This window comes from Poecilia reticulata, chromosome 5, assembly GCF_904066995.2.
Source record: "Poecilia reticulata chromosome 5, P_reticulata-male-v2, whole genome shotgun sequence".
In the NCBI taxonomy this organism is placed as follows: Eukaryota; Metazoa; Chordata; class Actinopteri; order Cyprinodontiformes; family Poeciliidae; genus Poecilia; species Poecilia reticulata.
The window spans coordinates 23,342,792-23,366,040 of NC_088834.1; the positions used below are offsets into that span (position 1 = coordinate 23,342,792).

General features: G+C 41.2%; 1 protein-coding gene across 4 annotated transcripts in view; it reads right to left on the minus strand.

Moving 5' to 3' along the window:
* LOC103464969 (paxillin-like) overlaps positions 1-19,572 on the minus strand; it is a 34,989-nt gene extending 15,417 nt beyond the window's left edge. For 2 of the 4 annotated variants that reach the window (XM_008409411.3, XM_017304961.2), the window contains exon 1: positions 647-949. In XM_008409411.3, coding sequence (XP_008407633.1) covers positions 647-740 — 94 coding nt within the window. In that variant the 5' untranslated portion in view covers positions 741-949. Of the gene's footprint in view, positions 1-646; positions 950-19,351 lie in introns of those variants that run through there. The other 2 variants (XM_008409413.3, XM_017304962.2) reach the window with 2 other exon arrangements.
* Positions 19,573-23,249: the final 3,677 nt, after the last annotated feature.

The window sequence follows — 23,249 nt, forward strand, 5'->3', positions numbered from 1 at the left end:
CATGGCAACAGTGTTTCAAATCCAAGAGCCCTAGTTCAAATGTGTGATCGTGTGAAAGTTTCCTCATCTACAAGCTGATTGCCACCAACATCATGTAGTATTTCAAGGGGAACACAAGCTAAAATAGTAGGTGAAAGAACATAGCCTTTAGCAATATAGAGGAAGCTTGTAGCACAAACTAAAAAGATTGAATCCATCTATAACTGACAGTTTTTGATTATTGACTTAAAGTCTAACTAAAACTAGCTGATAACACACTATAAAATGTATATAATATTCTACATGATGTGAATCGCCAAGGTGTGCTGAGCAGCAAAAACCACTCTGAAGCCCTAAACATTAAGAGAATTAGAAACTCAGCGATTCAAGTCAACGCAGAGGTGAGACGTACCTTAGAAAAAGACAATCTGTATTCCTCAGAGGTAGAGAGGAGATGGCAACAGAGAAAGCAGCAGCTAAACCCAGTTTACAGTATGCCAGGCAGGAACTACCTCTCCCAACTATCAGACTCAAGGGAACCCGAAAGGGTGGGAGCAGAGGAGAGGGTCACGGCAGAGAAGGGAGGGAGGTGTTAAAATTAAACTCACAGGAGTTAAGGGTTTATCCCTCTGCTGGAACCAGCTCTAACGAAGGAGATACTACTTACATGAACAAGAAAGCACCAACAGCAGTCTCCAGTCGGCCAAGGAATCCAAAATAAGGTGAAACGGAGAAAGCCGAGCTCTTATCAACACGGGCATGCCCAACTAAGGGAGTGGTATCAGTACGGTGTGTAAGAGGTGCAATCAGCTCCTCCTTCACTCTGTTAGCGCAGGCTCCGACTAGGTTTTAGTGCTCCACGTGCCCAGTCTGTATTTAACCTCCAAATAACACCATAGTATCATGAGGTTGTCACCTTTGCCAAGTTTGTAAGCCTGAAAATGGCGGTCAGGTATGTCTGTCATCGATGTCGTAGTAGTGCAGACAGAGCGGAGACAGAGCAGAAGCCGAGCCGCATTTATTTGGACCACCTTAGCTTTGGCGTATTTATCGTGGCTAACATGCCAGCTGACTGGGTGTCACAGCAGAGAGTCCTTTCTGGACTCAGAGGCCAGGGTGCATTCCTCTCAGTTTCATTATGGACACAGCATAGCACTCCGTTTACTCTAGGCAAAGTCCGGTAACTTGTATCAAACTCTACTGAAATTTCAAAAGGTTACAACTTCAAAGCTGCTACGACGGCCAAGACATGATGAGACGTGTCTGCAGTTTATTCAGGCTGTGAGAAAGCGAGAGAGAGCCAAACATTTAACACGAAGGCTTTTTGATTTTAACTTTTGGAGCTTTTAAACTCATCATAATTGGTATCAAGGAATCATATGGTTTTAGTAATTGTCACATTTACTCTGGTCATTCTTAAGAATGACCAGAGTTCTCTGAGTTTTGCACCAACATACTGGCTGATCTGCTGGCCAATCAGCCAGCAGAAAGGATACAACGGTATATTTCAGGGCTCCTTCGAGTTTTACGTTTCTAAAATCGATACTCTTATCTGTTACAGTCAGTTTATATCACAGTAAGGGTTAAATCATATCTTGTTGAGTTTGTATTATGTGTGGTTCCCCACAAAAGATGAAACAGTAGAGGGTTCTGATTTAACAATGTGATAATCAATAAATCTCTTTATGGTTGCAGGTCATAATGCACTGAAATTAAAAGAGCTGCCCCCAAATGATGGAATAAAATCAATTTGTCTGGGATGTTGTAAACCCAGCGAAAATAATTTAAGTCCTGACAACTTCATAAACAAATAAATGTTTCTGTTTTTTTTTTTTTTTTTTTTGTCAATACCGACCACAAGTGCTACAAATCTACCTACAAATCTAGAAGCAAAAAGCCCAGTAAAATTACCTTTAATACATTTTTAAAAAAAAATTCTGATTCAGTTTTAGAAAGTGGAACGATAAATAAAAGGCGAAAGCACTGAAGAAGGGCTGACATTTATAAAAACTCAGTAGGAATGCTTCTTTTCCCTTGCTTATAAGACCTTCAGCCCTTTAGAAATATATCTGGTGACAAAAAAATAAACTAAATAAAAGCAGTAATAAATCATATTCTGTGTTTTAGCTTAAAACTATAGTGTAAATACAATAATACATTGAAACAGAGATATTTTTACCTCATGCTGTCAAGAATGCGAATCTCTCACCACCTGATACCTAATTTACGCCGCTGCTAATGGCCCTCTGAGGGTCTTAATCCTCTGCTAAATGGTGAAACAAAAACATCCGTAAAGCAAACAGAATGACGACAGTGTTAAGCTTAAATAAAAGTAAAACCTACCACTTGAAAAAGAGTCAAAGCGGTACCCAGGCGGGTGGACAAAGATAACAATATGCTGAACTTCTGCTGCACCAGAAGAGGAACAGGACAGTCTTCCTGTGTCAAAACCTTTAAGGTTTCCTGCAAAACTTTTCACACATCGTAGCTCACATTTTAGAAATGGCAAACATCCAAAACGCACACGAGAAGTGTCACTACTAAAATAACTTCATAATTTCACAAATTTAATGTGTTTTAATTTCACTATGTTCGATTTGGTCCCATTACTTTGCTCAAACCTTTTGAATCGACAGCGAGGATGCATTTCAGGGGCTAGCTGCAGCCCACTTCTGATGTCAGAGTAAAGTTTTACTGCAGCTGCAGCCAAGACCTCCGTCAACAGATGTGAGCCCAGATGGTTTACACAAGAGATGGTAATCGACTTAGCTGTGCAGCTGAACTGGATTTCACCCTGGTTACAGGGATTCTGCTGCTCTAATAAAATGAAATAAAGCTACACGTAAATATGAGGCTCAAGGCTACACGAAACACACTGTTTGGGAGTGGTTCCTGTGAGGGTGGTCATCTTAACATCTTGCATCAAAATGATGCAGCTTAAATTAAACAAGCAGCTCATTAACCTGAAAAATGTTGGATTTTGTACTATTTAAAATGACTTTGTCCATAGGTTGTGTAAAAGTCTAGCTTCGGGCTGCTTTTGTTTCGAATACAGAGCGAGCTCTGCAAGCTGCAACCCATCCACAAACTAGACATGAGCACAGAGGTGTGTCAGCTTCCTCTGCCAAGTAAACATACCATGACACACACACATACACACACGCACGCACACGCACACCCCCACACACGCACCCACACACCAGAGCAAAGCACAAGCTTGGTCCCTAGTGACCAAAACTGGAACTGCAATAATATGAACCAAGGCAAGTATTAAAATGCGTCACTTCGGCTGGTGTTGGTTTTACAAATAGGACCAAAAAATAAAAAACTTTTGGCATTCGAGAACATGGTTAGGTTTTGTTGTCCAGCTAACTTTCAGAAATTAAATCGGTATGTCAGGATTTAAAATACGTTATAGAGGGGCAGTAAGTCTGTTCCTTACAATGTGAGGTAAAACACGTCATATACAGCAGCCTCCACTGCAATCACCAGCTGGACTGCACTTATTTCTCTATAATGTTTTACATGTTTGAACGTATAGAAAGACGGATCTTTGATCATTCCTGAGTCCTCTGTTCTCTTCAGCTTTCTAGGTTGATTTTGGATCAATATCCTGCTGATTGACCCGATGAGAACCAATTTGCAGTTTTCTGGGTGGAGTTCCCCTGAGTTTTACCTTAAAACTTCTTCATATTTCAGTGCTTAATGTTGATGCATGAAGACTCCAAAGATCTTTTTAACAGAAACAGATCCACAGCGTCACAGATCCGTCGCAATACCTCACATCGGGCTTGAAAGCCGCTTTAAAATACGAATCCTTTGTTTCGGGCCGGATCCAGATAGACCACTTGTTGACAAACAGCGTTATCTCAGAAGGTTTCAGGTAAATTCTCGCTTTATGTGTTTACACTTGTGATGTTTGGGCAGAAAATGTTTTTCTGGCATTCCTCCCAAACAACCAATTGGTCAGTAGATAGCATCGAAATATCTTTGCTGTATTTCAGTGAAATTCAGGCATGTTTTTCCTGTGACTTGAGTGGTGGCAATAAACACATGTTTTAAACTGCATGAATGTTGGGCAAGCAAAGACAAAACCAGATGAATAAATTATTCAGTTAGTAGTCAAGCTGATAATCTTTACATGTTCCAGTAAAGACTCAATTAGGATTATGTCACGTATTTATGTATTAACACGTACTCCTCGTTTTGCATTTTTATTTATTTCATACAAACTTTGAAAATCCTCTGTGCTATTGCCATTTAAATACGATCTTTATGGAAATTGTTTGATCAAACTTTGAGGACAAAAAGCCAAAAGTCTTTTTGGCATTTTGTCCAAAGCTCTACTTTTGTAACCTGCAAAACTAGAGCTGCAGGTTGCGGATGCCCGGCCTGTGCATCGTCATATTTTTTATCCTGCTCTTTTTCTGACCAGGATAAGAAGCATTTTTCTGCTTCTTTTGCAAGACTAAAACCCATTCCTCTGACCTAAATGACATGTTCTCCTGCTTTTCTGATTCTGAAGAGAAGCTAAGAAAGATGGGCCTCCGGAACAGGAACTTACAGATTAGTGATTCAAAGTTCCTTTAATCTAAAATTGGCTTGAAAAAGTAAAGCACAAAAAAAAAACCCAAATAAGGAACATCCTGTTCCTTATTTGGGTTTTTGTGACGGGTTTTTTTTTTTCATATTATTCTTACATTTTCTGCAATTAAAGATTAATTTATTCCAAGGTTTCTATACATTTTTACTTCTATCGTCCATCCTAATTTACAGCTAATGAGCACAGAAACATACAAGCATTCAGCACGCTTTTATCTCTCCATCCCAAGTCATGACATTCTGACGCCCATCTGATTTCCAACAGTGAGGCGCAGATGTGGGAGTAAACAGACGAAAAATAGGAGAAAAGATAACTAAACCAAGAAAGGTTATGTGTGTGCATGGCGCTCACGAGCCAAATCCTCAAAGGCCAAAATGTGGGTTGACACAGATTAAGGAGACTCCCTTCCTCCCAGATGAATGATGTGCATTTTAATTACATGAAAACTGCTTCACATGGGGCTTATTATAGGAGAGAGAGAGGGGGAAAAAAAACGATAAGATGAAAAGAGGAGAGGAAAGAGAGTCGCATCAGAAGAAGGGCTTAAAATGACAGGAAAGGCCTAGCAAAAGGAGAAGGTTGGGGGTCCAGGACAGGAGGAGGGAAAGGAAGCCATTTGAAGAATTTGAGGCATGTTAAAAGTGAAGGCTGATGTGAGATCAGCAGCACCTGGATCACTGCTGTTCATGGTCAAACAACTCGAAATTCAGACAAAAGCTACACCAGGATTTCTGCAGGTTTCAACAACGCAACAACTTTTTAAGGCCACTATGAATTAAATGTAATATATGCATCATGCGGGCTGCACAGTGGCGCAGTTGGTAGAGCTGTTGCCTTGCAGCAAGAAGGTTCTGGGTTCGATTCCCGGCCCCGGTCTTTCTGCATGGAGTTTGCATGTTCTCCCTGTGCATGCGTGGGTTTTCTCCGGGTACTCCGGTTTCCTCCCACAGTCCAAAAACATGACTGTCAGGTTGATTGACCTCTCCAAATTGCCCCTAGGTGTGAGTGTGTGTGTGCATGGTTGTGTGTCTCTGTGTTGCCCTGCGACAGACTGGCGACCTGTCCAGGGTGTACTCCGCCTCTCACTCGGTACACTAGCTGGAGATAGGCACCAGCACCCCTTCCGACCCCACTGAGGGACAAGGGTGTAAGAAAATGGATGGATGGATATGTATCATGCATATATTTTATATTGCACCAGTGACAGGCTTTTTTTGGATTGACAGCAGAACTGAGCCAGTGGTAAAAAAGAATGTGGTCCAGTCAGCTGGCAATAAATTTACACTTTCCCATGACAGACGCAGGGAAAAAAAGGCTAACTAGCAAGAGCATATTAGCAGGTAGTTAGCGGTAGCTTCAACCACCTCAAGTCACAGAATGGAATGAAGATATCTGTGCATGACTCAAATATTGGCTTACATATATTCTATATATAGGATCCTATCTATAGAAGATTAAATAGTCCTGCCATGACAAGATTTAAGACCTGTGATTAACTTACGAAAGGCTAACTTACTTTTTAAAATGAAATTAAGACATTTTAAGGACTTACTTTAAGATGCATTAATTTAAGTACAGACACCGTGTAAACCAAACGACATGAATTTCCCTTTTGAGAGTTTTGGTCTGGAAAACAAGAACAGTCCAGCAGTAAGTTCTGCCTGGGCCGAACTCTGCTCTCACTGCCCAATCCATTATCACTGCTGACCACTGCATGGAGTAAATCAATGCAGCCTGCCACTGAGTGCATCCAGTCCTGTTCATTCAGCTCTACTGGAAGTGATTCATTTCAGGAAGCATGTACTGTAACCGAACATGGGACTTCACCGTCTGCAGGGGGTGCTGTTGAGTCATGTCAACGACAGACACAAAGCTCGCCACTTCTTGTTCTTCCTTTTGGGGCTGGTGTAGAGAGAGAGAGAGAGAAAAAAAAGCCTTTATCTCGTAGGATTGAAACGCTTTCTCTGATAGCATTTCCCCTAAAGTCCGCAGGGAAACTGTGAGAATGCATATTAGCTGGGAGATGCTGTCTGAACAACACATTTACCCGTGTTTTTTGACCTTTTACTCTGCATCAGCCTGCTCCCATTCCCCTCAGTGCTTCCCTGTGATGTGTTTGATGTTTTGCAAGGTGCGCTCCGGCTGATATGAATTCCTAACGTGCCGCAGCTCGCCTTCCACAAAGCAGGGAAAGAGTGAAAAATGTGCACATCAGCCTTGCAAGATACTGTCATAAGAAGGCAGGAAAGGAGAAGCAATAGCTTTAAAAAGGAATAAAAACGTCCGTAAGGAGCGAGTTTTGTAAGGAGCGAGAATGTCAAATTTTAAAATTGTCAAAACTGCAACTTAGGTTTGTTTGCAGCTCGGAAATGTATTGCGACGGCCTTCTGGGTTCTGCTGTGAAAGGATTGGCCTTTTGATGCCACATGAGCCGACAGAGAATCGGAAAGTGTGAATTCTAGACATTACTGTGTCAAAGGGAAGGTGGGGGAGGAGGACAAACCCCACCAGGACTGTTACTGATGGGTGTACTTTAACATCGCCCAAATGAAACCCTGCATTCATCTAAAACAATCCAACTGGCACCTAATTTAACAAGATGCACAGCAAGGTGCAACAGAAAGCAGGGACAACATGCACAGGTGGCTCTCAGCACGGCTGCCGACACACATCAGAGACGGGCTGCGGCATCTGGACCGTCTATAAATACTTCCCCCACCTGACCCTGACTGCAGGGACAACGGACCTACCGTAGATGATTTATGAACATCAAAAGCAGCAGTGGGCCCTCACAGACCACCCAGCCAGTTTGTGCCACATATCACTACAGCACCGTTTTACACCCCTCTGAACCCTTGGGTTGGGTCTGAGAGCCACTGCTGCTCTCGCTCACGGCTGGTGCACTTCCTCTGTGAATCTGCATGTCCATATTCTGAAGTGAAATATGAAAGTTTCACAACTCGTCACGCTTTTTCAGATGCCTTATAACGCCCTCACGCTTTGTAACATAATTATCTCAAATTTCTGTGTGTTTTGCTTAGATTTTGCTTAAGGACATAATTGTGAGGTGTAGAGGAAATGACAGATGGCTTCCCAATTTTTGTGTCTACATTTTATCTCCTTTGCTCTGTTACCCAAGTAACAGGCTACAAGTAAATAATGTGCAAACAGTACATCTGGGTGCAATTTAATCTCAGTATAAAATCCAGTTCTGTGAAGCATCATGAGGAGCAAGGAGCTTTCAGGGAGAAAGCTGTGGAGACGTTTAAAGCAGAGTTTGAACACAACATCCAACATCTCATGGAGCAGCACTTAATAAATCATTCAGCAATGAGAAGAGTTGTATTAGTTTGAGAAGTAATGAGGTTTCTATGGTTGCACTGAACTGGGGTCCCATGTTTTGCTCCATCAAGTGAAGACAATATACAAAGTATATAAAAGTATATAAATTGTGGCTGAGGTCCATCAAAACGTAAAAACAAGCAGGTGAGGCAAAGACAGAATGGTTTAGATCAATTAAAGTTTATGTGTTAGGATGGCCTAGTCAAAGTCCAGACCTAAAGCCAACTAAGACTCTGCAGCAAGATCCAAAAATGTTCACAGATGCTCTGCATCCAACATGACAGAGTTTGAGGTATTATAGAAAAAGGAGTGGGCAGAGATTGATACATAATTTTCAGAATTACTTTTCATTATCTGTATTTTTTTAGACAAATGTTAAAATAGTGCAGCTATACATGTAATACAGTCAGATCAGTTTTATAGTGACTTAGCTGTTTATAGACGAGCTGAACTGGCCTGAATGAGTATCACTCAGCAGTGTTTCAGCTCTATGAAGCTTTACAGCAGCTTTTAGCGTATTGATCCGCAGCCCCTCCAGGGCCTTTTGCACAAATGTTACTTGTGAGGCGTAATGCAGCACACGTCGCAAACAGAGCAGCATCCAGATTCCTGAAGAGCTCTAAACAGCTGTCACTCAGGTTTTACTGTTTAAAAAAAACCTGCCAGAAGAATCTGAAGATCAAATGACGAGTTTAAATGGTTCACATTCACAGAAACGGGGTAATTATTTAAGGTGGTTTTGTAAGGTTGAGGGGAAATGTGCAAAAAGGCTGGGAATATATTAGGAGAACATATGATTGCTGTTAAATTGTTAACCACTTTTTCATCACTCTCTTTACTTTACTTGGTCACTATCAGGTGTGAGAATCTCTCAAAGTCAATGTCCATTCAACTGGGACAATGTGTTACCAGCAAGCAGAGAGTGAAAGCGTCGCACTTCCTGATTATGGAGTGAAGTTAATGACAACTTTAATAGAAAATAGAAGCACTGCTTAAGCCTGCTGAAAAATAATCTTTCAATACGGAAATACACAATCACGGTGTGAACTACTGACATTACAGTTGTCAGACAGGCTAATATTTCCTGGCTCCTCACAGAGTGCCATATTCAAGCGTATTACTGGAAAATTGAGTGGAAGGAAAAAAAATACAAGCCTTTTGCACCCGTGGATGTTACGCCGACCACAACAAAGTCTAATACAACCACCTTCTTTCTCAGTGATATTTACCAACTCATACTGCAAGGAGGTTATTCGTTCAGTTACACCCCAAAAAAAAAACGTAGGTGTGACACATCATCTCTGCTCGTTTCTTCACCACCTCTAGCTCGGTAAAGTCTGCTTTCGCAAATGCAAATTCATTTTTGACCTCGGTCATGTTGTTGTAAGCATAACCTATTCTTTCCACTTCAGGGTCCCGTGGAAGCCTCCTGGTTTTAGAAACAGAAATAATGAAGCATTTTAGCCATATTATAATTTCCACAGTACAATTTTAATGAAAACGTACAAATGGAGAGCTGCGGCTGGATATTTTCTCCTGACACATGCAGACAGGATCAGAGGCAGCAGGAAGAACTGAGCTGCTGCCGCAGGTTGGCGAGGTGGGGAGGCATATCTGCTCACAGAGGTCTTTGTTGCATGAACAGACGGGGTTTGAAATTGATCTAACGTAACACAGGAAACCAGGGGAGCTTTGAAAAGAGCAGCCTGTTAATTAGTGATCTGCTGTTGTTCTTTTTCAAAGGTTTTTTGGACCACATGCTTTATTTCCTTCTTTATTTCAGTGAGTTTTTTCTAACCCTTTTTTAGTTTCCGAGTTGCAGGATTTTTAACCCGACATGAATACTATGAGTTGTTAAACTTCACACTGAAATATGTTGAATTTAGCTGTTCTAATATGCATTTATGGTGGTTTCTACACTTTTTATATTAGAAAATGTGTACTTTTACACATGATACCCTTCAACGGCCATTTTGGACAGGTAACGCGTCAAGAAAACAGGAAAAGATTTTAGCTTTTTAGCACTTACTTCTCCTCTTACCCACAATCAGAGGCTTTTACAGGCCTATATGCACAGTTTGTGGGCACTTAAGTTTTTGTGTGGTATACAGGTTGCCTGAGTAGCTATACTGAGCAAAGGAAAATGGTCATTTTTTTCCCCGCTAGTTCTGTAGATCAAACTCTTAATCTAGCATAATCTAAAAGAGCTGTTTGTGTGTGGCGTTTCTGGGTTTCATTGTGCATAAGAGGAAACCACGGTTCACCAATATTTGGCAAAAGAGAACATTTAAGGGTAAAATCTGCTCATTTTTCTGCTTCTTTCCTACACTCCATTATTATGAGTCCCTGCAGTAAAATGAAACTGAGCTCACTTTTATCAGACCTAAGGACTTTTGCAGCTTAACAATGAAAGAAAAAGTGCAGTAAATTTGACTCGAGGTGCAGCTACTGATAAAAACAGCGACATCAGCTCATCTATAGGCGGAATAACAAGTTAAAGGCCTTAAAATAAATCCATCTTTTAAGACGGCAGTAAAATCTCTCCCTAAAATTTCCATCAATTCAAAAGACGGAAAAGTTTCTTTTTTGTACAAAATCACAAATTTCCCAAATAGTTACTACTTACCTAAATGTGCCCAGGAGAGTAATTTAAAAAGTTTAAACACAACCAGTTTTCACCTCTTCACCTATTCCACATCTTTCACATCACAACCACAAACCCCAACTGTATTTTGTTGAGATTTCATATGATGAACCACTTCATAACTAAACCAATTAACAAAGCAGCTGTTTTTGTATAGACATTAAAGATGGACGTTATTACGTTATTAATAAGGTAGGTGACTGGCTGGACTAGATTTGATTTGAGAGTAAAGAGGTGAAGGTGCTGAATTCACACTTGAGAAATTCAATTAGGCGAGAAAGACAGAAATGGTGTCACTGTTATTTTTATATTTTGTGCTTGTTTTTTGGTTAAATCTGGTATATTTATGACACCACTGTACATTCATGAACATTTAAGTTAGTTTAATTCAATTAAAAACAAAACTAAAATCAACCATCAGTCATTTTCCTTCCACTTCACTTATCCACTAGGATCTCTTGGTCTATCACGTAAAAACAACCTTAAAAGGTTTCTGGGCATATTGCAAAAAAAATAAATAAATTAAAAAATTCTTCAAAGGGTGAAAATAGTTTTATGAATAACACTTGTCACTGTACAAAGAGTTCCTCTTAGTCTGGTTTTTCCAAGCTTTGCTTAGAAACTACATCAAGTCAAAGAGACTTTATTTAAGTGGAGATTTTAAACCAAATCCTCTGAGAGAGACTGAGAGGAGCAGGGCGCTCTAGAAATTTACTGAAGTTAATCTTTATCTTGTTAAGAATTCTCTTCGGAAAAATTACCATCTAAAGTGTGGGATTTAGTTCTTTAGGAGGGAGTGAGGGCGCTACAGTCAAAATGCAGATGCTTGGCTGAATAAACAGATTGATTTGCAGTTCTTCTAATCAGTTCTGGCCTGCCTGAAATAGGTCACAGCACCAAAACACAAGCAGCTCTTTGTCTCCCCACCAGCAGCACCGAAGACAGAGAAGAAGGTGGAAAAGAAGGGCTTGAAAACTCTGCAAAGTCAAATTGTATCCCTGGAAAAACATTCAGCCAAAGCCCCGTGAGTGTGTTTGAGCTCCCAAATCTCCAAGGATATAAACCTGTGAAGCATCATCGACACTGCCATATAAACTTCGTCGGGCCTCCAGCGCGTCGCTTCTGTAATGCGTCTTTTTGAGCAAGTCAGAATCTGATCGCAGATCCAGCTGTAACGGCAAACGCAACGCTCACTTTCGGTCTCACCCCCCCACCCCCTCTGCCCGCTCCGCTTCGCAGTTCATCAAAGGCTCGCTTTGTGACAGCTTTATATCCCAAATAGGGCTGCGGGAGCAGTGTGTTAGCGATTGTTTAAACCTGCCACAAGCCCAGAGGAAACCTGCTGGGCTGCAGCTCATTTCCAAATAAAGCAGGGACGTGTTATCCCAGCCTGCAGCCACAGCAACCATGCAAGCTCCAAGAAAAATGACATTTGCGCACCAATTAGAGGAAGAGTCTGAGGGAGAGAAAAAAAAGGATCTTGCAGGTGCATCTAAAAGGCCATCTGACAGTGTGGCAGCTGTAATTATGATGCATTGTAGTTAAGCAGAAAAGCAGTGGTTAGAACACAGCCTTGTTTCCTCACAGCCCGATCAAATGTTGTAATCACTGCGGCGGCGGCGCTCTTTGTGAGAACCGTCTGCAGGCCGTTCCTCAGCCCGCACCAGAGGACCGGCGGCGACGAATCAGCTGAGCCGTCAGTCAGCTGCAGGACTGGAAAAGATGGGAATCCAACAACAAAGCGAGGAGGGAGCGGCGCTCGTCGGAGCTCAGCGGGGTAGAGGGCGGTCGATAACCGCTTCAGGCACGCAGCGGAGTGCATACAAAGATGCACAATGCAAAAATGTGTCCTTGTTTTCGCTTCGTTTTGTCGTGCATAACAAGCTGCATGGAGACGTTCTGGCTGCCTGGAGGGAGCAGCAACAGAGATGGATGGATTTCCACTAGGGAGTCAGGGTTGGGTGATGCGTACTCACAAGTTGGCGTGACTCGCATCATGTCTGGTTTACATGGCGGTTGCTTTTGCAGCAACGAACTGTGGCTGCCACTGCGGCACATCAGTACATTACTGAGGGCGCCTCCTGTCACGAAGCATGTTTCTAGCTGGACGGGACGCCGCCAAAGGAAAGGGGTCACCGGGTTCAGCTGGCACAAGCACAGAAAGTGGGACGTGACCCCTGGTTGTACAGCGCCACTGAGTCCTTAAGCATTTTGTCACATTGGAAACGGGAACTTTTCCGGAGAGTTTCTAGAAAGGGCCGACACGACGCAGCGCATTGCTGTGAAGTAGGATTCTTGATTCTCAAACGTTGCTACGACAAATCTGAAAAGTGTATCATGTATTAGCTGAATACTTATTTGGACCTTTAATGACAGTTTTTGAAAATATCTCCTGTCTTTTGTCATTTCTTTTGAAGAAGAAAGGAAAATAAATAAAAATCGGAAATAGTATTTGCTATGATAAAAGCAGAGATTTTATTTTTAACTCATATCACCTTGTGGGAAGGTGAACGTCCGTCCATTCCTGCATGGAGTTTTTCACAGAAGTTTTAAATGCAGACCAAAAAGTTCAATTTTGGCCTTGTGAGACTTGCGCACTCTATTCCAATGCGCCTTTAGCGAACATGGACTTTATGTTCCCTAAAGTAAAGTATGCAAACTGCAACCTTTTCTTGTTTTGGCTTTTTTTCCTCCCAACAATGGTTTTCTTCTTGACTACAGTTGTGGACTGTATAGCTAATGGTTCAAAAAGTTGGAAGAGGTGTAAATAATTTTTGCACATCACTGAATATCTTTTCCTAACCAGACCTTCAGGATGGAATGAATTTCCTCCCTACCTAGATGGGTTGTTTTAAATATATTTTTCTACATTTTTTTTCCTTCCACACACACCCCCCTCCTTTGTTTTTCATAAAGTTAAGAAGCAGCATGAATATCGACCCTGGCTGCTCTTACTGAGCGCTGAACCCATGAGAGATGACATGACGGTCGGCTGAACGCCGAGCTGCTGCTTAGTCAGCTGCACTAACGGACCTGTCTGTCCACACCAGCAGTCTGTGATCATGAGCGTACTTAAGTTTGGGCTTGTGTGCGTCTGAATGTGTGTGTGTGTGTGTGTACTGTACACCATATGCTTCAAAGCCCTTTAGCATTTTGATTTTCAAGTCAAGCAGATGGACAAACCCAAACGGAGATACTGTGTTGGGGCCTTGGGCTCCTGCTCTGGCAGTGTGTGTTTGATGCATCTCAAGCCCAGAGAAATTATCACACAGTGCAGGCTGGTGTGCTGCAGCGTTGGCCTTAGTCACTGCAGGGCTTCAAAGAAGAAGCTCAGTTTTTATATATATATATAGTATAAAAAGGAACCTCAAACCTCAACAGCTTTTGCTATAAAAAGAGAAAAAAAATGTGACAAAGTTCAAGGTTTCTTTTTCGAGATGAAGTATTTCAAATCAGCATACAAGAATCTTCATTTTATGGTTTCTGTTACAATGGCTTAACCTCACTCGACATCCATTTTCTTACAGTTTCACCGAATTTCATGTGCCTTGCTAAACCAACTTTTAACAATTTACAATTTTATTGGAAAGATATGAAAAAAATGTAACAAGCTTTTGTCAGATGTCTGTTTTATGACAATAATTTGAAATGTAGAGATAAAAGAAACGGGAAACTTTTCTCCAATCAGTGAATGCTCCTTTGCCAAAATGACACTCTTCAATGTGAATGTTGTTAATGAGGGAATACAACATCCTACAGTGATCTGATAAACTTTGTTTTCACACAGAAGATAAAAACTCGGGGTAAAACACATCCTCCTGCCGACCAGTTACATCACATGTAAGTACGAGCAGCATTCCTAAGACAGGAAAATAAAAATTTTATTTGAGAAAAACTAGAAGTCCCTTTGTGGAAATGAATCCACAAGCAAAAAGTGACAATGAGAAAGCATATGCATTTTAGAAATGTTGTAAAAGATCTTTTTAAGAAGAATACTTGAAAATAAATAAAATGATCAATACATTGATTGTTGATGCTGTTGTGTGTAAAAAAAGTAAAAAAAGTGTGTGTGCTTAACCAAGAGTTGGAGTCATGACCTTTGATTTTTATTTTGTGGATCAGAAGCTGGAAGGTTTAGAAAGCACTAATCTAGAAGATAGGCTGTCATCTATTTGGCCACAAGCTGAATTTTAAACCATTTGTAAGAATTTCTTCACAACAAACAAAGAAATGGACAGAAATTTGATGCTTATTTAGCTGCAAAAGAGAAGTGTCAGCTGTAGAGGAACCAAAGCTAAAAAAAAACCTCTCTTGTACCTCAGTGTATTGCACAGCATCATGTTCACTCTGCAGTATAGGATGGGTGATGGTAGCACACTGGCATCAGATTGCTTCATATAAGCTCCTTCCATCGGCCTCAGGGACAGACATGAGTTCACACCATTCATAAAACAATGCTAAATACTACAGTGATAACTCAGGATACTATGAAACCCAAATGCAAGCAAATCTGTATTGTGGGAATAAACTTAAAAACAAGAAAATGCCCTCATGCAGAAATTCGATACAACTTGCAGTTTGATGCCGAATGTAACACAAAAGAAGAAAAGCTTTTGATGTTTCCATCGGTCTGAAAACAACAATACAAACTAAATTTAGACCCATCCAAGTATCTGGGTTACTCCAGATCTCCTCTGGTAAAGAACTCCTCTCCTCACTCCCGCAACTTGAGTGACATTTCCAACGCTGAAGCCGCTGTGCTGACAAGCCTCTTAGCTCACGATGTCACCAAAGTGGCATCAGAGAGAGAGAGAAAGAGAGAGAGAGAGAGAGAGAGAGAGAGCGATACGAGGCTACTGTATTTGCAGGCGCATATAAAAAGCAAGCAATAAAACGGCGCAGATCATCAAAGTCAATAAAATAAAGTTAACTTCAGGGGGGCTCGTTGACATTCATGTCTTGTCGGTGCAGGCCCAGAGCGGTGAAGCAAGAAGCAGCGCTTGGCAGTGCTGATAACTGAGGAGAAGAAGAGGGCGGAGGTGGTGGTAGTGGTGGGGGCCAGGGGGGTTCAATGAAAGTTTGCCTGAGAACGAGCCTCGGATTCTGAGCGGCAAGAACCGGCAAGGGCGATGCGAAATGCAGATAAAGGCACACCTGGCGTACTAAAACAAAGCTTTTCTTGCACCCTTTTCAATCCGCCTGCATCCAATTCTCACAATAAAGGCTTATCTCTCCTTTGGACCGTCGATAGATCGCAGGGCTTTGGTTTCCCGCGCGGCGTAACCACAGGAATGGTGGGAAGTGGGAAAAGAGAGGGTGGGGCATTGTAGCATTAAAGGCAGATAAATGTTGGCTGAGATCCATTCTCTCCCAAAACCCTGCCTGTAGGATCTGCTCTGCTCTGCAAATAAATAAAAAAAATAAAGGGTAAAAAAACTGAGGCTGGGAAAAGAGCTTTCAGGGTTAGAATCTCGACTTCCATTAGAGCTGCTGGGAGGATATGGGAAGTAGGAAGACAAAGTGATGGAAAGTGGGGAACAGGCTGGGAGAAGACCTGGTGGCAGGTTTCTAGGTGCTGCTGGCTCAGCTCTTAAGACGCAGGGATATAGGTTTAAAAATAGGAGCAGGTTATGCTGATGGATTTCCATGGTGCCTCATCACCGTGGATGAAAGCACTCCACGGTGGATGTGCTTTCATCCAACTCTCCAAACCAGATAAAAACAAAAACAAAACCAGCAGACCCCACTACGGTTTTGAAATTATTCACAATGAAAGAGCATGGACCACTTGAGTACGCTTCTGTTTGTGTGCCACATTTCTGCCTGGTTCCTAAACCGATGACAGAATTTACAGCCCTGTGACATGGTAATTACACTGGGTTGTGTAACACATATTTTTGAAGCAGCTACTTTAAGGAGAGCCCCGTACCAGCTGTAAGGCAAGATGATGCCCATAAATACTGACTGGATATAGACTAGCCAATGAACCTGCTTCACTCTCACTCACCAGGGGAATACGTTTTAGCTCCAAAAACTGAGCTTTTCTTTAAAATTTCTAAACCAAAGCACTTCCTCTGGTTTGAAGGAGAAGGTCATGTTTCTAAAGAGAGGTTCTGTTAGAAGGGTTCAAGTGTTCAAGCATCTTTACTTGATGCTAGAAAAGGTGGAGGCTAAGCCTAAAAGTTAGCTAGATAAGACTCTAGGGTTAACAGCTAGCTTGATAAAGTGAAGGCTAAGGCTAACAGCTAGCTCGATAAGGTGAAGTCTAAGGCTAACAGCTAGCTCGATAAGGTGAAGTCTAAGGCTAACAGCTAGCTCGATAAGGTGAAGGCTAATGCTAATAGCTAGCTCGATAATGTGAAGGCTAATGGGCAGTTTGACCAAAACCAGATAAAGACAGTGAAGATATTATTTGCCTTTTTATTTTAATTAAAAAAAAAACACACACACACACCACTCAAACGGAAAATTATTATCTTTATGGGATATTAATCTTATACACTTTCACGAGAGTCTTTATTTCTTAAGTTAGATGTTTTTTTAATATAGTGACCGGCCATTTTTGGGTTTTATCAGATCTTGTAATTGTCTGTAAAAGATCTCAGTTGACTGCTAAAGTCTGCCCACTCCTCTTTACCCAATGTACTGATGTTGTTCAGCTGATAAAACAAAAACAAAAAACTATCATATACGTCTTTTGTGAAAGCGTTGATGCGTATTCTCCACCAGTACAGCGTTGAATCAGACAGACGTGATACATTTTGGTTTGAGTTGTTTTAAATTGTTAAAATAAGCTCATGTGGGTCACCGTTGGGCAAGCTGTTAGTCAGGATTTATTCCCCCTTTATACAAACTCTCTGAAATATGCGACCAGAGTAACTGTCAGACCTAAAAGTAAACTGGTGTAAAAGGTAAAAAAAAACAATTAACAAAACGTATCTGATTTTTTTTTCCACAGCCTAACTTATTTTTATCAGCTGGTTACTCAGACCACAAATGTGTTTCGCACAGCAGCGTCATTGGTAAAACCCAGTATCCTACCTCCATTTCCTGTTTAGATCATCAGCTTCTCTGCCAGCTGCTGTCCACAGCAAGTGACAATGATTTAACAGTTCATAAATTCATATTTACATATAAAAAGTAAAAGCTATCGATTTTCTTTTAGATCCGAGTCATTTTAAAATGGCAGAAGACCACTTCGGCTTCTCTCAGACCAGCTATTAGCTTCAACTAATTTGTTTTTATGCCAAATGATAAAGCCATTGGAATTATTGACTCCAGATAAGACATATAATGTCAATCTTTCAACAGATCCTCATTTTAAAACTCCTGAACTCTCTCTTTAACACAAGTGTCTGTTGTTTAATAGAAACTCCACCTACAGCTCACAGCGGGGGTGGAGGGCATAGCATTTCTTGGACAGCTTTTGCGACACATTCATCATCTTTGACTTCACAAACGCATTCGGGTGTTTTTTTAGCACATGATCTCGAGTCCTGAAATGCATTTCACAGATGTCCTGCTAAACTTATCCTATCAGTCACCAGGGGGCAAAATCTGTTCCAGTGATGAGGGAACTGTGTGTAGGACAGTCCAGGTTTTTAATTTACACTAATACAGCAGGCCTGCTTTGCAAAAGTATTTGGAAAAATGTGTCATCGTGTCACCTTATAACCACCTACTTCACACCTGGTTGTAAAATGACAAAGTGATAGTAGGTGGGAGTGCGAATGTTGTTAGCCTGAGTTACTCTGATAACTATATATACAAAAATTTACAGAACTTTCTGGCTTACATGTACATGCCTTCCCCTTAGTGAAACACAGTGACGGTGGCATCATGACAGGGGGAACATTTTCTTCAATTTGGACAGGGAAGCGGTTCAGAGTTGATGGGAAGATGGCCGGAGCCAAGTAAAGGTCAACTGCGAAACGAAACATGCACAAATTGATTCAGAGGGACTAAATTAAAACCCTCACCATGCTTGTAGATGTAACCTCTCCCCTTCCCCCAAAATACATTGAAGTGTATCTTTATAACCAGACAAAATGTGAAAAAAAATAATAATTTAAATGGTGTGAACGTTCACAATGCTTAAGTGGCAGGGATGTAAATGAAAATGAAACAGTGAGTCTTATTTGAGAAATATGTTTTGTCAAACTACAGCAAGAAGATAAGCGACAGCAAAAAGGGGAAGAGAGATGGATGATAGAGTATTCCGCTGAGCCTCCCTGTCACCGCAACCTGTCCCCTCAGGGTTTGCATTTAAAGCTGTAACAAAGTCTACGTCTGACTGAGCTCGCCTGGGTTCATCTGTCTGCCCACGACAATATTTTCAGCAGAAATCAACGTTATCCAACCAGCAGCACGGATTTCTATCAAGACGACCACCAGGACTTATCGGGTTACTCTCCAATTAGAATGATTATATCACATGTTGGTCTGAGGATAAATAAGTTGAGGAAACCCAACACCAGACCAACATATTAACTTTCCCACAGCAGCACCACCACCAATGCAGCACAGTTACCAGTGTCCCCACAAACCTTCCAGCTTATAAACACCGTATAGTTAATTATCAGAAACCCGGTGTCCACGCGTCCTGCTTTCTCCTGTCTGCCTGCGCTGCTTTAATTTAACCCAGCAGGACCAATGAATGCGACAACAACCTCATTAGCAGACTTCCTGAGGGTTAAAAAAGCCCCAATATTCAGCTTTGTGCCCGTTTGCCCACGTAGGCGCACGCGCTGCTTTAATGTTGCCTTCTCGCCGAAATAACTTACCTAAATCATCCATGTTGGACGCCGGAAATGGTTCCAGCGATGAGAACCGGACCGGTCCCTCTCTCTGACGGACACAGCTGGACTACAAAGGTGCCGACTCGGCTCCGACAGACGCAGAAATCTCCCCGGATGAAAATTTCTCCAGCTGGACGCAGTGAAGTTTTCAAGTCCTCTTGCTCCTCCTCCTCCTCCTGCTGCTGCTGCTGCTCGACGAGCCTCCAGCACTCAAAAAAAAAAAAAAAAAAACACACATACACACACACACACAACCGGCTGCACCCCCTCCACACACACACACACACCGCAGGAGTCCTCTACTGTCCACATCCAGCCCCCCTGCTGCTCCTGCAGACACAACGCAGAGGGGACAGCGGCATCTAGGGGCGCAGAGAGGTACTCACCTCTAGAGTGAGGTATGCGGTGCTTGTTATTCGTCATTCATGGAGGTTTCACATTTTATCACGTTATAATCACAAACGTCGGTATATTTTGACTATATTTTATGTGATAAACTCAACATAAAATATGAGGTGAAAGGCAGTGGTTTAGAATCTCGCTGATGTATTCATCTCCTTTTATTCCAATGTCACAATGAAATATTTTATAAACAGAAGTTTGTAAAGCCAGTTTTTGGTGCAAATAGTTTGACTGGACCATTTCAACACCCTACTATTGTTGTACTGACATAGGTATTTAGCTTAGCATCTTCCCGTGAACATGTCCCAGTTTTTCTTTCCTCACAGAAGAAAATCATTCCCTCGTTTCGCAGCAAGGTGTTTTATAAAGTGCTAGTTTTGCCCACATAGTGTTTTCCGTGTGGTCCAAAGAGTTACATTTTTATCTCACCTGATCAGAGCACATTTATTTTTACACATTTGCTGCATCTTTAATCAGAAGTTGACATTTCTAAGTTGTTGAGTTAGAAGATGAACAGAAATGTCCCTTGAGGTTTGCATTGTGGGAGAGCAAGAAGTTCAATCTCCAACCTCAATCTTCCTTTTCTGCACTTTCCTTCTGAGAAGTTTCTAAATGAGCAAATATATAACAACTCATCTTTTGGTTGAGGGGGCTTGTGCAAGTATAATTTAATGTATTTTCAACTAAAATGAGAAAGAAATTACGACTATTTGAAATAGGTTGTGTGTGGGGAATATATGGGGCTTGGAGGTGCAGAACAGATTCAGAGAGTCAACTATTACTGATCTTCTGAGAAAGTAAACTCCATAAGATACTCCTGCATAAAAGGTAACCCAGATTTTGAATGTCTGCTTCTCGAAGTAAGCTAAAAAAAAAAAAATTAAAAAAAAAACATTTTAGTTGGTGAAACCCAATAATTCACGATCTATTTCTTTTAATGAAAAGATGTGCTCAAGAAAGGAAACTCAGCATAACCTTCAGTTACTTCTTCTTAAAGCAATGAATCTGGATCTTCCCTCATCCGATGCTCAAGGGGATGTAGAGGCGGCAGCAAAAAGGTTGCAGGGAATACTCTGTGCAGTGTAGCTTTCTGACATATTTCTTTTTTTTCCTGACATATTTCTAAGCAAAAAGTAGAAATGTGGGGTTGTTGTTTTTTTGCACATTCAAAATTGTAAGGAAATAAATACTGTTTCTGTTTTGACACTTTCTTCTGGGCTGGTGAAGCCCTGCAACGCCGAACAAAACACCAGTTGAATTAATGGCTGTAAAGTTATGTTTTGATTTTTGAATAGATCACATCTCTAAATTTAGACATAGATTGAAACCACAAACCAATAGAGGTCATGTGCATGAGTTTCCTGTTTAATACTGTGTAAACAGCATTTATTGTGACAGAGGTCATAAAACTCGGCATCAGAATCATTAAACCAGAAGCAAACCAAGTGAAGAGAGAACAGCAGGACTTTTGCTCTCCCACAGGAGTGTTGCACTAATGCATGTAGCCACAAGGTGGCAGTGCAGTAGTTGTAAAATAATGACGCCCTGCCTTACCGTATGCTTGATGCTTGGAAACGTCTAACAGACTAAAATAAGAAAGAATGGACACAACTTTCTTTACAAGATGGAGCAAAGCAAAATCCAGCTGAAAAGATGCTGGACGTACTTTCAAATTCTGTCTCATTGAATCATTTATTTTTAACTAATTACTAACTAGTCTCAACCAAAAACCACCACAAGCAAAGCTTCCTCATTCACAGCAGGTGGAATGTGGTAAAAAATATTTTCTGGGCAACTCCAACAAGCTGCCATTAAATAGACTCACTCTGCACAAAAAGGAGCTTCTAACAATAAACCCATCCATTATTTCTCACGGATGAACTCCAAGTCCACTTAGGGACTGCATTAGACGTCAATACCAACCTCTAGTTGCACCATCAGCACAGTAAATAATGGTTTTTCTGAGAAGCGGTTGTTGTAGTATTGTATATTTAATTAATGTAGACAGTTATGTTCACAGGTTTACTATCGTTACTACAAGTTATTTGATACATTTAATTAGATATTAAAGTGTTTCGATGTCCTCTGTTTTATGTTCCCACTTGTTCGTGTCGTATCATTTCAGTCGGTGTACCTGTAAATGCGATTTGTTTATTGATATTTTGCTAAGGCATGAGGGGATTTTTTGACCACATTATTACAAGTACACAGATGAAAACAAATGTCAATGTTATGTATTCGGTTCTAACCTCACTTTTACTGCTTCTATTTCTGTCCACCACTGGGCAGTGGTCAGGGGGTTATCACTGATCAGTTGCAGCCTTTCTCTGTGGGTTTGCTCATTTTCTACCTCAGTACTTTGGTTTCCTCCCACAGAAACGTTTGCTTCTAATTTGATGTCGGAGCTATAAGTAACTTAGCCAATTTAACACACACAATGTGCTTTGATCTACACATCCATCACAGCGCTGGTTGTTTAACTTGTGTTGTTCTGCAGGAACCTTTGTCAAAGTATTCTGCATCATCTAATTTGCTTCTTGCCTCTTAAAAAATGGTCAAACTCCATTTGTGAAACATCTTGTGACTTATCTGAGAAAGGTGATCTATATGAAACATTGACTTACTTTGGTAAAAGGTTTCTTTAGAGTCTTTTTATTCCAGTAAGTAAATTGATGGATGCATCATGGACCATTTTATTCCAAGATTTTTTTTTGTGTCAACTTCGGAGCCGAGTTCATTGTGTCTCTGTGTATTAGTTAGGACCCGCCATGTAATCAGCATAATTTATTTGTGTTTCCTGTTTTGGATTTGTCCTGCTATTCAGTCTGGAAATACATAGCAATTGCATTTCCAACATAGAGTGGATCCTAAGGAGCTTTATTTACTAGCGTGCAGTAATCCGTGAAGAGTTTTGAATTTTTAATAAAAACAGACATTTCTTATCCTGCCAGAAACCCACAGACACTCATATCAAGTCCACTTCCATGTGACTTTACACAAAGCAGACGCAGACCAGAATAAGCCTCAGAGCCACCGCCCAAGGCGTCCACGCTTTAATCTGAATATGAAAGTCTTTTTTTTTTCTCTCCCTTTCTCTGCAGAATGTCAAACGTCTAAAACACAAAATGTGATCTAAACCCTCATCCATCGTCAAAGGAGCTTGGCGCCTGAGGCTCCTTCACCATCAACTTCAGCTGGAGCAGCCAGAGATTTCACAACAATGCACTACAGCAGCAGGTCTGACAAGTGAGACGGATGAAGACGGTGTCATCCGTTCATGAGCATAGAGTCGTCGCAGCAGCTCGACTCCAAAGTAACAACAGGCCTTTGTGCGAGTGAAGTCATGTGTTTCAGCAGTCACATATTGTTAAGAGCCCACTGTGCAGTACATTTCCACACTGTACATCTCTAATTCCAAGCATGGTCTCTGGATTCAGCTCTCTGGGATTTAAGATGAACAGAAAAGCTGCTATTCCCAAGT